The sequence below is a fragment of the Trichomonas vaginalis genome, chromosome IV (genome assembly GCF_026262505.1).
Source record: "Trichomonas vaginalis G3 chromosome IV, whole genome shotgun sequence".
Lineage (NCBI taxonomy): Eukaryota > Parabasalia > Trichomonadida > Trichomonadidae > Trichomonas > Trichomonas vaginalis.
This window is the reverse complement of record NC_067206.1, coordinates 25,685,511-25,699,505: the sequence shown is the minus strand read 5'-3', so window position 1 is coordinate 25,699,505 and position 13,995 is coordinate 25,685,511. Positions and strand designations below refer to the sequence as shown.

At 31.9% G+C, this 13,995-nt stretch overlaps 4 protein-coding genes and 1 pseudogene across 5 annotated transcripts, besides 3 other annotated features; all 5 read right to left on the bottom strand.

The window, feature by feature from the left end:
- Nucleotides 1-5,201: part of a mobile genetic element that runs on past the window's edge.
- TVAGG3_0167890 (uncharacterized protein) lies at nucleotides 432-791 on the bottom strand (the record flags this gene model as incomplete). Its single annotated transcript, XM_051225190.1, has 1 exon — nucleotides 432-791. One exon carries the CDS (start codon nucleotides 789-791, stop codon nucleotides 432-434), a length of 360 nt encoding a protein of 119 aa, XP_051110176.1.
- TVAGG3_0167880 (uncharacterized protein) lies at nucleotides 3,465-4,130 on the bottom strand (the record flags this gene model as incomplete). The annotated part of the gene is made up of 1 exon (XM_051225189.1): nucleotides 3,465-4,130. One exon carries the CDS (start codon nucleotides 4,128-4,130, stop codon nucleotides 3,465-3,467), a length of 666 nt encoding a protein of 221 aa, XP_051110175.1.
- Nucleotides 5,202-6,890: 1,689 nt separating the features above from the next.
- Nucleotides 6,891-7,646, bottom strand: TVAGG3_0167860 (uncharacterized protein; the record flags this gene model as incomplete). Its single annotated transcript, XM_051225188.1, has 1 exon — nucleotides 6,891-7,646. One exon carries the CDS (start codon nucleotides 7,644-7,646, stop codon nucleotides 6,891-6,893), a length of 756 nt encoding a protein of 251 aa, XP_051110174.1.
- Nucleotides 7,647-11,746: 4,100 nt separating this feature from the next.
- Nucleotides 11,747-12,281: a terminal%2Cinverted (terminal inverted repeat of Maverick-1C transposon ID:TVAGG3_0167660).
- Nucleotides 11,747-13,995: part of a mobile genetic element that runs on past the window's edge.
- On the bottom strand, nucleotides 12,282-12,808 carry TVAGG3_0167850 (annotated as a pseudogene). Its single transcript has one exon. A coding segment is annotated over exon 1 (527 nt).
- On the bottom strand, nucleotides 13,075-13,915 carry TVAGG3_0167840 (uncharacterized protein; the record flags this gene model as incomplete). Its single annotated transcript, XM_051225187.1, has 1 exon — nucleotides 13,075-13,915. A coding segment is annotated over one exon (841 nt), but the record flags the coding sequence as incomplete, so codon positions are not given.

Genomic DNA, 13,995 nt, shown 5'->3' with positions numbered 1-13,995 from the left:
TCTGAAAAAATGTGACAACATGACATTTTGACAACATCATGGGTTATTCAATAATTAATTATTTTTGAAGAACTGAAGGGGTCACCAGGTCACCAGGTCACCAGGTCATTTCACTTCTCTGAAAAAATGTGACAACATGACATTTTGACAACATCATGGGTTATTCAATAATTAATTATTTTTGAAGAACTGAAGGGGTCACCAGGTCACCAGGTCACCAGGTCATTTCACTTCTCTGAAAAAATGTGACAACATGACATTTTGACAACATCATGGGTTATTCAATAATTAATTATTTTTGAAGAACTGAAGGGGTCACCAGGTCACCAGGTCACCAGGTCATTTCACTTCTCTGAAAAAATGTGACAACATGACATTTTGACAACACAGGAGGATTAATGAGGAAGGCAAAAATAAATTCAAATCATACTTTATACTGCCTCATTCACAGGTATTTCATCGTCAGTAAATGATTCCTCATTATCGTTTGGTTCAATTTGTTTATATAATCCTTTCATTTCTTCTTTCAAAACATAATACCATGTTTGTTTACCATCTATTTTTCTTTGTTTCCTTTCACATTTATCCTTAATGCTCATTTGAAAGTTTTTGTCTTTCATGTCTGATGGTTTGCAGAATAGAGCATTTTTACACGTCATACCTGCACATAATTCATCATAATGTGTATTTATCCATTCATCTAAAGGATTTGTTGATAATTCAATTAAATCTTGTTTGGCTTCAGTCATCGGAATGATTCGTACATTAAATGATGAAAGGTCATATTGCATAAAATATGTTAAAAGGTTATCATAAAATTCCTTAGTGCATGAATCCATCAAATTCTTGAAGTAATCAAATTGACCCTTGAATTTACCATTAACTCTTAAAACTACGTATCTTCTGTCTCCAACTTCAATTTTGACAGGGTAAACGTTATTAGTTACGAAAATGAAGTTTGCAACATTCTGAGCAGTTCTTCTGGGTTGATTCTTTTCATTAATTCTAATCTCATTATCCGTTATAATTGATTTCAAAGCGTTGAAGTTTGCGAGTCTGTCTTCACCTACATTCTTGAGTTCATTAAGTACAAGAAACATTTTATTTTCAACTACTGAGTTGAAATTACCCGTTAGCTCACTTATTTCAGTAATGTTTTTACATGAATAACCAGCGAGAAGTTCAGAAATAATATCTGTAAATCTGTTTTTACCTGTTCCCTGAAGTCCTTTCAAAATAATTGCTGTTTCATTCTTGATTCCAGGATGTTGAATCATTGATGCAATCCAGCCGAGAAGGTATTTATACACTTCGTCGTTATTATCACAAATGGCTTCTTTAATGAAATTCATAAACATCTCAATTTTTGAGTAATCAGGCTTTTCAAGAATGTTGTATTTATAACCCTGAAACGTTGAGAAAACATCTGGGGAATCAGATTTAAAGCAAACACCCTTAACGGTTAATGAAGACAATTGATTTAGTAGTACATCCCATGCTGTTATGGTTTTACCTTCTTCTTTAAATAATTTAATCATTTTGAGTGACTCTTTCATGTTTGATTGAAGAACAAATGATATTTGATTCATTTTGTCGTGTATGTTGTAATCTTTCTGAATGAAATATTTGTTTCCACAATCTACAAAACGGATTACACGTGATAAATCCTCAATTACTTCAGAACTGTTTTTATACTGATGATTTTCAGCCTTGCGTCTAATATCTGTTATCAAAAACGAGTCATCAAGTTTGATATCAAATGTTATTTTTGGCTTACGTAATAAAGGTAAAACATATTCATCATAATATTCCTTTTGATATAGTTTTAGAATCTTCACTAAAACAAATGGAGAAGTCATTAAATGTGCATATCTATTACGTGCTTTATCAAAATTACTTTTTGCATTTTCTGTTAAACTGCAGAAGTTATAAACGTTATCGTATGCTTCATTAATTAAATGATTAGGTAACGAATTAATAGCTTGAAACAGTGTGAATAATGTTATTTCTTTTTCTAAATTCATGTTTCCACCATCATTATGTACTTCAAAATCACAGATGCCATCAACTATGCTCTGAGCTAGTTTATCGTCAATGTTTACATCTTTGTTTTCATTCATTATACTCTTTATTTCTTCGCTCTTCTGTTCAACTCTTACCTTAATATTCAAATCATTTAATATATCATTCACTGTTCTAGTTAATGTTGAATCATAACTTCCACGAATGAATGAGTATGTATTGATTGGTTCTGTTGCATTCTTTCGAACTCTTGAATCAGCCATAACCACTAAAGAACGCTTTGAATCATCCATAGAAGTCATTATGTCAATATCATAATCATTGCAGGAATAACATTTAATCATTCTGTTCGAGGTTGAATAGAAGAAATTAGTGTTGCAATAAATGTGAAGACCTCCTGATGCGGTTTTAACGATAACATCTTTCTCCGAAAGTTTTGATAAAATGTCTTTTCTAACTGTTTCTTTAAGTTCATCATTGTACGATTTATTGATATCAACATCTATAATCGTTAAATTTGATATTTTATTTACTAATAAAGCTGTACCAGTTTTCCTTCCTCTTCCTCCATCATGTTTGAGGTAGTTATGTAAATCAATCTTGTTTTCACCAATTCTTTCGTTGAGGGTTTTAGTTTCTGCCACAACTAATTCCGCAACTAATGAATCAATAACTTTTTCATCAGAAACGATAAAGTTGCTGTTGTTGTTTGTTGCTGTCATTTATATAGGAATAAAAAAATAAAAATAATTTTAAAACTAACTTTATTTTTTGACTGCATCAAATTTTCGTAAATGTTGTCTAAATGTCATGTTGTCACATTTTTTCAGAGAAGTGAAATGACCTGGTGACCTGGTGACCTGGTGACCCCTTCAGTTCTTCAAAAATAAGTCATAACTGCCTTCCTCCTGTGATGTTGTCTAAATGTCATGTTGTCACATTTTTTCAGAGAAGTGAAATGACCTGGTGACCTGGTGACCCGGTGACCCCTTCAGTTCTTCAAAAATAAGTCATAACTGCCTTCCTCCTGTGATGTTGTCTAAATGTCATGTTGTCACATTTTTTCAGAGAAGTGAAATGACCTGGTGACCTGGTGACCTGGTGACCCCTTCAGTTCTTCAAAAATAAGTCATAACTGCCTTCCTCCTGTGATGTTGTCTAAATGTCATGTTGTCACATTTTTTCAGAGAAGTGAAATGACCTGGTGACCTGGTGACCTGGTGACCCCTTCAGTTCTTCAAAAATAAGTCATAACTGCCTTCCTCCTGTGATGTTGTCTAAATGTCATGTTGTCACATTTTTTCAGAGAAGTGAAATGACCTGGTGACCTGGTGACCTGGTGACCCCTTCAGTTCTTCAAAAATAATTAATTATTGAATGACCTGAAAACATTAACGTAAACATATATTTTTGGTCGTTTATGATAAAAATAAATGGTTCATTTACTCACAATATTTTTGTACAAAACGACCCCAAACTTTTAACTTCTTTTCTGCAGTTTCTAATGCTATCTTAGCGAGTTCATATTCTCTAAATTCTCTCTTTAAATCTTCTTGTTCCCATTGGTCTAGTTCGTATGAAGAATCTCTATAACCATAACATTTCTCACGTTCATGTTCTAATTGTTTTTCACACGTTTTTCTAACTTCTTCTTCAAACAAATGTTTAGCATTCTCTACTGTATCTTCGAGTTCTTCTTCATCTAATTTCTCATGAACTTTCTTGTCTATGGAGTCCATAATATCTTTGACATAAAATGCATACTTTACAGAGCACCATTCAGCAACAAAATGAACGAGGTCAGGATGTATGTAAATACCTTTGAATTCATTTATAACACCCTTAGTAAGCTCATAAAAAGCTTGTTTTGAGGTTGAGCCACTTTTGGCTTGACCGTATTCGTTCATCCAAAACTGAAGAATTTCCTGCATTTTAGTACTATTGAGAAATCTGTTTAAATGGTTTAACCTTCCCGCTTCTCTTGCCATCTTTGTTGCATTAATGTAACCATCCTTGTCTCTACGTAAGACTTCAATACCATTATAAGTGCCTTTTGTGAATGTTTCACCATTAGATTTGTTCGTGAATGTTTTTGCTTCGACTGACATTTCTGTTCTTACATACAAAATAAAAAATAAAAATAATTAATTATTGAATAACCCATGATGTTGTCAAAATGTCATGTTGTCACATTTTTTCAGAGAAGTGAAATGACCTGGTGACCTGGTGACCTGGTGACCCCTTCAGTTCTTCAAAAATAATTAATTATTGAATGACCTGAAAACATTAACGTAAACATATATTTTTGTTGTAAATTTTATTAAGTTCATCTTTAGTTAATAATTTGAATGGATTCGCTAATGTTCCACCTTGAGTCACAACACTTGCCCCGGCTAATTGTGACGAACCTGGGATAAGTACTCCATGAAATGATTTCATTGGTATCATTAATTTAGAAATAGTTGGCTTAATTAATTTTGTCATTTATGATAAAAATAAAATGTTAAATTATACCGTTCGCTCTTTTGAGCTCAGGACTTTCAGTCCGTTCTAAAGTTTGTTTTACAAACATTGAGCGTTCATTGAACTCTATACCATGCGAATACAGTCATAAATGGTGGCATGTAGTCTTTACTTTGTCCCGTTGTTTGCGTATATCCTGAAACGCGATGTGTATGGTTTCCTCCTCCCTCAGTGTTACTCCAGTAACAATTTATAGCAAACTTAACGTTGTCTTTAACATCATATCCTTTACCTTTTGTCATTGCTGACCAATCCCAATATCTATGCTTATGCCAACCTGCTTGAGATGTACTTAAATCTATGTAGTGACTGTGTGCAGGTAAATTTTCACCTGAAATCGTTTTACTTCCACCTGTTTCCTTTGAAGAGTTTGCACAATACAAAAACCTGTCGACTATTTGAGTCCAAGTTCCAAAACCCAGAACTGTTTCTGGTCTGGTAGAGTTCATTGACGTATAAATAGAGCCTATAGGATATAATGTTTGAAGTATTTCTGTCTTTAATGTTTGAAGCTCTGTTTTATCTGCTTTCTTCTCATATAAATCTTGAGCAGTGAATTTAACTTTATTTTCATCCTCCATGACATAAACATTTCTACATCTAATGTATTTCATCGTTGTTATGTTTTCATCCGATGTTAAACCTTGTGGAAAGTTCATACTTGAAACAACATCTTTTTTTGAAAATACAATTTTTTCAAAAAATGTATGAATTCAAAAGTGCATACTATATCTAGTCATTACCCAACATTAATTTTGTATTTTAGTTTTTAAGATATTCATTTTATTATACGTCTTATTCAGAAAATTAAATATATTTGTGAGGGAAAACGGAGGAAATAATAAATATGTCAAGATCGAGGAATTGACAATTTTAAGGAAAATATTAAGTTGTGTATTTTGTGTTTATCTCATTGTGTGATGCATATTTTCACGATCTGACAGCAGAAATCGAATCAGCAGAGCCAGAAGAATCAGATTCACTTAAAGATATGAGCTCTCAATTTTCGACCCCCAATATACGTTTATTTTAGTTTCGGCATATTAACATGAAGCACGAGCCAAACCCTTAAAGACGTGTCCTCTAGTTTTGCCAACTCTTTCATATATTGTAACTATTTTCAGGAAAAAACGCAAATTCAAAATTAGAAATTCACATTTAATCGAGTATAGTATTAAATTACTATCTTTCGTACACGGACCAAGCAACAACTCAAGGTGCATGCTCATTACAGACAAAATCCCCTCTAGTGCACTTAAATTGGGTGAGTTAGCACCAAACAAGCCATAAGTTAAAGATCTGAACTTGCTCCAGACAATGTATCACTTTAGTTATGAATGCACCAGAAATCCGTCCCAAACTCATACATTTCTACGCTAATCACGATAATAAATATACTATTTTGTACTTTTTACAATAAATCTCTCTTTGTTACACTACAAATCAAGTGTGCATTTCGTTGCACCAGTTTTGAATCTTGTTAAATAATGATTTTTGTTACTTTCATGATACAGTCCCATTTAGTAAACGGATTATTTACAAAATAAAAATAAAAAATATATTTTTTATTTACGATTTTTTATATTTGGATTTTTAAGGCATAATTTAGAAAATATTAATAATTTAATCGATTTGATATTAAGAAAGACATTTAAAATTCATAAAAGATCCAAATAATTTCATATCCAAAGTTATTAATATTTGAAGATTTGAGGAAAGAAAAGGAGAAATATTGCATATGAAATGTTTTCAAAAAATACATCAGAAATTGTAAAAGAATTTTAATAATTAATAAGATTTGGATGGGTTAAAATTTGTGATGAAACCACCCGATGCTAACTCACGCCACACATACACAGAAGCATTCTATCACGCAACCACCCGATGCTAACTCACGCCACACATACACAGAAGCATTCTATCACGCAACCACCCGATGCTAACTCACGCCACACATACACAGAAGCATTCTATCACGCAACCACCCGATGCTAACTCACGCCACACATACACAGAAGCATTCTATCACGCAACCACCCGATGCTAACTCACGCCACACATACACAGAAGCATTCTATCACGAATCCACCCAATTTGACATTAATTTTTATTAATCTTATTTTCATTACTATATGCAACCAACCAATTTGACATTAATTTTTATTAATATATTTTTCATTACTATATGCAACCACCCAATTTGACATTAATATTCATAAATATATTTATCAAACTTATATGCACCCAACGAATTTTCAAATTCCTATCAACCACTTCTTTATTTTTATATTTTACAATTCTTTTATATACAAATTTAATACAAAGTTTTTATTCACTCATCATCTCTACTTCTTTATTATCTTCAATCTCATTCTAGCAGCTCTCGCATCTTTTACTTCCTTCATTAATTCAGGCAAGTATTTTTCCAACCAAATTTCTGGTTTATTTTGTAATGCAGATTCATAATTTTTTGATTGTTTTTCCAGAGAATTGATTAAATCTTTGGCATCTTGGAACGTTTCAAGATTATAAAGCAGTTTTACGACTAAAACTGCTTTATTTTTATCGTCAATATCAATAAATTCTGCGTATTTTGATATTTCGATCGGCGAACTCTTTTCTTTGTGATCCACGAGTTCATCCTGATCACCTACATTTTTATCGATTGGGAATTCTATGATTTCACCTACGTTTTCTCCTATTTTCATAACATGTATGCCTGCAGAGGGAACATGACTCTTATTCATAAAGAAATCCTTGCAATATTTACAAGGATTCTTATCAGTATTAATATCATTATAGGAGAATCCGCAATGTATGCATTTTTCGTTTAACAAGTCATTCTTCTCGCGTTTTTGCTTATTAATGGGATCAATTGATTCATTAATCCTAATGATAGTATCATTCAGAATGAATTTGATGAAAGTAGAAAAGTTTCTTGCTTTTTTTGCAAGTTCGTTAATGTGTCTATGCTTACCCTCTGCACTATTATTAGTGCTTATAGGTGGAATGCGGTGGTATGCTGCTAAATGCTCTTGATCTTTATATATCTGCTTCCATTTTTCCAGCTGCTCATCTGATATATTCTTTGTAGCATACATTTTCTGAACCGATGGATCAAAACATTTGTAATTGTCCTCAAAATCTTGGGCCGATTTTGATAATAATACTATCAGAGCAAAAACATGTAGTAAAGTATTATTGCCCATGGTTCCGAGATAGTGCCTAATACAGATATAATTTTGGAAATGATTCGTATTCAAAAATTTTAAAACTCCAGTACCTAAATCGCTCATCCATTTGATTCTTGAAAAGTGCTCCATAATGTTTAATGATTTAAATTCAATATTCATGGCTGTAAGCCACCGTTGATAAGCAGCGGATGATTCGCTGCGCCCTATGTATATCCCTAGAGGGTAACCTCGCATATAGTAATTACCACGAGGAAAAATAAATATATATTTCGGCCATGAAAAAGTAGCATCTAAGTGAATTAAATTACACTCCAACGCCAAATTTCCTGATTCGCTTGGAATATATATAAGAAATTCTATAGGATTTCCATTGACGAATAAACTATCACTTCTTATCGTTGTGCTATAATTTACATAAAATTTCCCGGGATATGAAGTTAAGATATCACCAATCTCATTATCATGCTTTATTTTTTCCTGTATTTCATCTTGCAGAGGATGTCCTGGGAGATCAACTTTCGTTATTTGAATGTACCATTTTAACCTCCCTGAAAACTCTTTGGGTAATTTTATGTTTTTCATGTTTTTTGGTACAGTAATCATCCACAACGTATCTGATACTTTTGAATATTCAAAGGATACGATTTTGTCATACAATGTGATCTTAAAGTAATAATAATTATCTGTAGAAATTTTTAAAGGGGAATAATCTTCGTTTTGAAGTAGAAAATAATTTAAGTTTACAGATCGATCAGAACTTATATTGGAAAGGCCCAAATGAATAAATGCTGGCATTTGTTCCAAAAACTTCAATGTTTGTTCATAAGTTAACACATTGATATGAATACCAGGGCTTATTAGAATTAATTGCATTGATTTGAGTTTTTCAATATCAGTATTTTTAGAGCATTCAAAACAAATATGGCAACCATCTATTGTAATTGGAGACCGATCAACTGGAATTTTTTCTATGGATTCATGAAATTGTTTGATCGCTGTAAATTTAATACCCATGATTTGTTCAAAATCTGCTTGAATTTTTTTGTCAGCTTTCAAACAAGCTTTTGCTAAAATTTCCAGAAGGTCATTGTTTTTTATTTGATTCAAAACATTAAAGTTCTTGTACATAAAATCATTATTTTGAATTAGGGCCTCATGGAAGATTAAATGAATCTTTAAACGAATAACTTTGCTTTCATTCAAATTCATTACTGATATAATATTATTTGTTGAAACAATCGAAGAGAGTAATGGATTTCTAAATGTAGAAAATAACTCTGAGATATTGTATGCAAAAGATAAAACATACTTGATTTGGTTTGTAAATTGATAAGTCTGCAAATTGAATTTATCATTCATTTTGAAAATTGTTTCGTTTGGGCTTGACATTATCAATGCTTTCATGATTGGTGTAACATTATCTATATTACACGAATTTAAAATATTAATTGATTCAAATTTAACTGCTAGTTCATAGAAAGAATATTTACTATTATCCAATATAGATCTGATACGTATTTGATAATATTCTTCACCATTTTGATTTGTTTGATCTGAAATTAAAACATTAATAAAATCTTCGATTGTTAAATCACACGATTTTCCTGAAAAAGCAAAAATATTCGAATATCTTTTATCGCCATTAATTATTGCTTGTATTAATGGTTTAGAAATTCCTGCTTTTGAGTATTAATTCCTGTCAAATGAAAAATTTTGTAAGAAACCTATAACCTGTGCATAAAATTTGGGGCGGGCAATTATAAATGCTTCTAAAAATTTAAGAATATATTGTTCCCCTAGACGATGGATTTTGATTTTAATTTGACTGAGATCTGTTTGCAAATATTTTTCACTTATAATCATATTTACCATTTCTGTAAAAGCTTCAGCGGATTTCTGAAATTTAGGTGTTGTTTCATATGTTTGAAGATACTTTACTTCATCGCTATTCGAGATAAAACGCTCTTTGAGTTCCTCCAAATAACAAATGATAGATTTATTTTCAAATCCAAATAATTTATGTCCAAAATTATATACATTCTTAATATTTCTGTTTAATTCTTTGATTTTTGAAACGATTTGTCCCCAAGGATATGATGGTGAATCTCCGACATATGCATTTGATAATGAATCCAAAACAGTGAATTTAGGTTTACCATCTTGATAAGTTATTTTATTTGTATACCATTCTTTTTGATAGGGTTTATTGGAAGAATAATATAAAATTTTTGAAATATACCCATCTGGATAAATTGTTGAATCAGAATTTACACTATTACATCTAATAGAACCCAACTGAATTAAAATCAAATCATCCGAAACATTTAATGGTAGATGAAGATGGTTTAGCATTAAAAAAATTGTCACTTTTTAAAAATTTCGGATTTTTAAGAGTATGTTGAAAATTAAACATACTCTTAATATATGTTAATAATTATCATTTGATAAAATTATTTAAATAGTAATCAAAATATTGTTATAAATATTAATGGAGTTGAAAAATTATGATCATAAAAGTAAGATGTTAGCATCTAGCCTCAGTAGATACTAAGTCATATCAGAATAGACACATATTCATCCTCAATTGACTCTTACTCATCTTCAATTGATTCTCACAAATAATCAATTGATCCTCACTACTGATCAATTGATTCTCACAAATAATCAATTGATTCGCATTAATTATCAATAGATTCTCACTAAGAATCAATTGATTCTCAGTCACCCTAAATTGATTCTCACTACTTATTAATTGATTCTTACTCATCCTTAATTGATTCTCGCTAAGAATCAAGTGATTCTCACTCTTCCTCAATTTCTTCTTAGTATTATTCAATTGATTCTCACTGATGTTCAGTTGAATCTCACTAATAATCAAATGATTCTCACTCATCCTCAATTGATTGTCACTTATTCACAATTTATTCTTAAACAACCTTAATTAACTCCCAGTATTCTTCAATTGATTCTCACTAATTATAATTTGATTCTCAGTCATCCTCAATTTATTCTAACTCAATAAGAATATGAATATGAAAATGGATTGGAATAGGTGATAATTAAAATATATTGATATGAATTTGTGAGAGTGTCTTTAATAAAGAAAAATTTGTCAAAGAACAATAATGTCAAATTGGGTGGGAGCATATAGTAATGAAATATTTATTGATAAATATTAATGTCATAATAATTGAGAGCATGTAGTAATGAAAAATTAATTGATAAATAATAATATTAAATAGGGTGATTGCATTGATCAATACATATATATGAATGAATTTCGATGTCAAACCGTCAGTCATATTGTTAGTCAAAACGTCAGTTATATTCTCATTCATACACTCACTCAAACCGTCAGTCATATTGTCAGTCAAACTCTCAGTCATATTGTCACTCAAACTGTCAGCCAATTGTCAGCTAAACTCTAAGTCATATTCTAACTAAAGCCGTCACTCATATTGTCAGTCAAAACGTCAGTCATGTTGTCACTCAAACTATCAGTCTTATTCTCACTAAAACCATCAGTCATACACTCTCTTAAACTATGAGTCATATTGTCACCCAAACTCTCAGTCATATTCTAAATAAAACCGTAAGTCATAGAGGCTGTCAAACCGTCAGTCATATTGTCGGTCAAACCGTCAGTCATATTGTCGGTCAAACCGTCAGTCATATTGTCAGTCAAACTGTCAGTCTTATCTCAATAAAAAGCTAATTCATAGTGTCTGTCAAACCACAGTCATATTGTCAGTCAAACTGTAAGTCATACACTCACTCAAATCAACAATCATATTGTCACCCAAACTATCAGTCTTATTCTCACTAAAACCGTCAGTCATATTGTCAGTCAAATCGTCAGTCATATTGTCACTCAAACCGTCAGTCATATTGTCAGTCAAACTGTCAGTCATTCACTCACTCAAATCAACAGTCATATTAGTTAGTATACAAGTCATGGGTACGGCGGCACTGCGTTCCACCTTACCCAATACTTGTGAATTTGACACTTTACAAAGCCGCCAACCACTTCACTAACGAACTCACTAATGTAAAAAATAAACGTTCTCACTATCGTTCTCACTAACGACTTCACTAATGTTCTCATAAATTTTCCTCAATATCTTCATCATCAGTGTTAACCCTATTGTAGTCATACTTGAAGCCATAAACTTTCTCTAACTTCTTAACGTACAATTTACATAACTTACCTTCGTCATCGTATGGTTTAATGATATAACTATTTCTATCTTTATACACAGTCAATGAAAAGTCAACTGGTCTCGGATGTATTTGAAAGAACATGTTATGCTCAGGAAGGAAGAATAAATGTTTAAATGTATGTTTGTTATACTGTGGAATTCGAATGAGTTGCTTTTGTTCTGTCATTTACATCCAAATAAAAATTTTCAGTAAAATAAAAAATAAACTTAAAAATAAATGATATCACCACCCTCACACGTATGAAAACATAGCACAAAAATAAATTTAGGTGAAGTGGTGAAATCTCACCTCTTTTTTCACCTCATTTCTACCCTGTTGAATTCATTGCTTTATAACTCTCTTCCTTGATTTCTTTTTAGTTGCTTTCTTAACATCTGTCTCCAACTTGACTGTCTTTCTTCTTCGTCCGTAATGATACCAATTACTTCCACCAGTCAATGGGTCAAATGGTCTTTCGTAAGGGTTTCCATACATTCCATAAGGTCCGTATGGATAAACCGCTGGTGGAGAAGAAACATTTTCTTTAGTTCCATCGACTCTATTTAAATGCATTGTTTCACCTTTCATCTGGTCATTAAAGTCTTTTGCATGTTTTGCAAACTCATCATCCTTTCCTAAAGCATTTTCTGACTCAGTCGCAACCAAATTGGATGCTTTATTTATGAGCCCTATTTTATTTAATCTTAACTTCTTTGCAACCCAGCCTCCAATCTTCCCTTTATTTGCATCTAATGTCTTTGAAACTCTTCCTCCACTCATTTTATTTACTGCATCATAAGCTCCAAGTGCTTTTGCTCCAAATGCTAATGCTTTTGTTCCCATTGCGCCTAAAGCTGCCAAGCTACCATTTACACCATATTAAAATCATCTCTCTTCAATATTATCTCATAAAAGTTCTCGTTACTGGAGAAAGTCAATGAAACATAAGAGTTCTCACGGGCTTCGCCCTCACCGCTTTGCGGTCTATCTAACTTCTTTCTTATCTCATCTATACGCTTCAAAATGTCTGAACAATTGCTAACATCTTCTACAACAGTTATTTCATCATGAATGACCTTCAAGAACAAGCTCATTTAATATGCAATTAAAATCATCTCAATAATGAGTCCATCCTTTCCATCTTTAGGTAGCACAACATCTTTCATTGAAGAAGGTTCGACAAGTCTTATGTTAAACTTACTGACAAAGTTTGTTATACTATAATGCTTCGGCGGCGAATACATGTAGTTTGAAAGACATAATATAGATTCTTCAGCAAATTCACTTATACTGGATTTTATAACAATGTTCTCACGAGACCAAATACCACCAATTGACAATCTTGTAAGCAATCCTGCTGAACCTTCTACTGTAAACGTCGATGGTAACATTCCACGAAGGTCATCTATTGACATTGTTGAGTCACTGAATTTAAATATTTTCTTAAAGCAATCGTCTTTATCTAACCATGCAATAGCTTTGAAGTTTTCATTCGAATATACGTCTGCTTTATTAAATGTAAATCCTGACTTCTTTGCAGAGATGACTTTAAAATCTATTGCATTTGTTTCAAAATTATATGCTATGGTAACTTCTGAAGGTAATGGATGCCCTTCCGCAGTCAGTTGTTCTTTCAATACCGTTTGAAGCTTTGTGTTAAAAACTTTCATGTCATCTCCTGTATCTAAGTTCACATACACAGCAACAGGGAAACTATCTTGCTTCTTTGTTTCATCATTATATCTCAAAACATTAAAGTTCTTCAATAATATTGTTCTTCCTGCTGGAATACTTCGAACCTGTCTGATTTCAATAGCTTTCTCACCTCCTACATACTCTACCCAGTGTCTTGGATATTCATAAGTATACTGACTTTCTTGAATTTTGGTAGGTTTCATCATAACATGTTCATAGTATATCTTTATACTCTTGTCAGTTAGACTCGGTGCTATGTTCTGAATATTTCTGACTTGCATTTTTAATGGAGATAAAATGAAGCATTTAATACATGACGTAGATGAAGACATGAATGAAACTACAGACAAACTTAACTCTT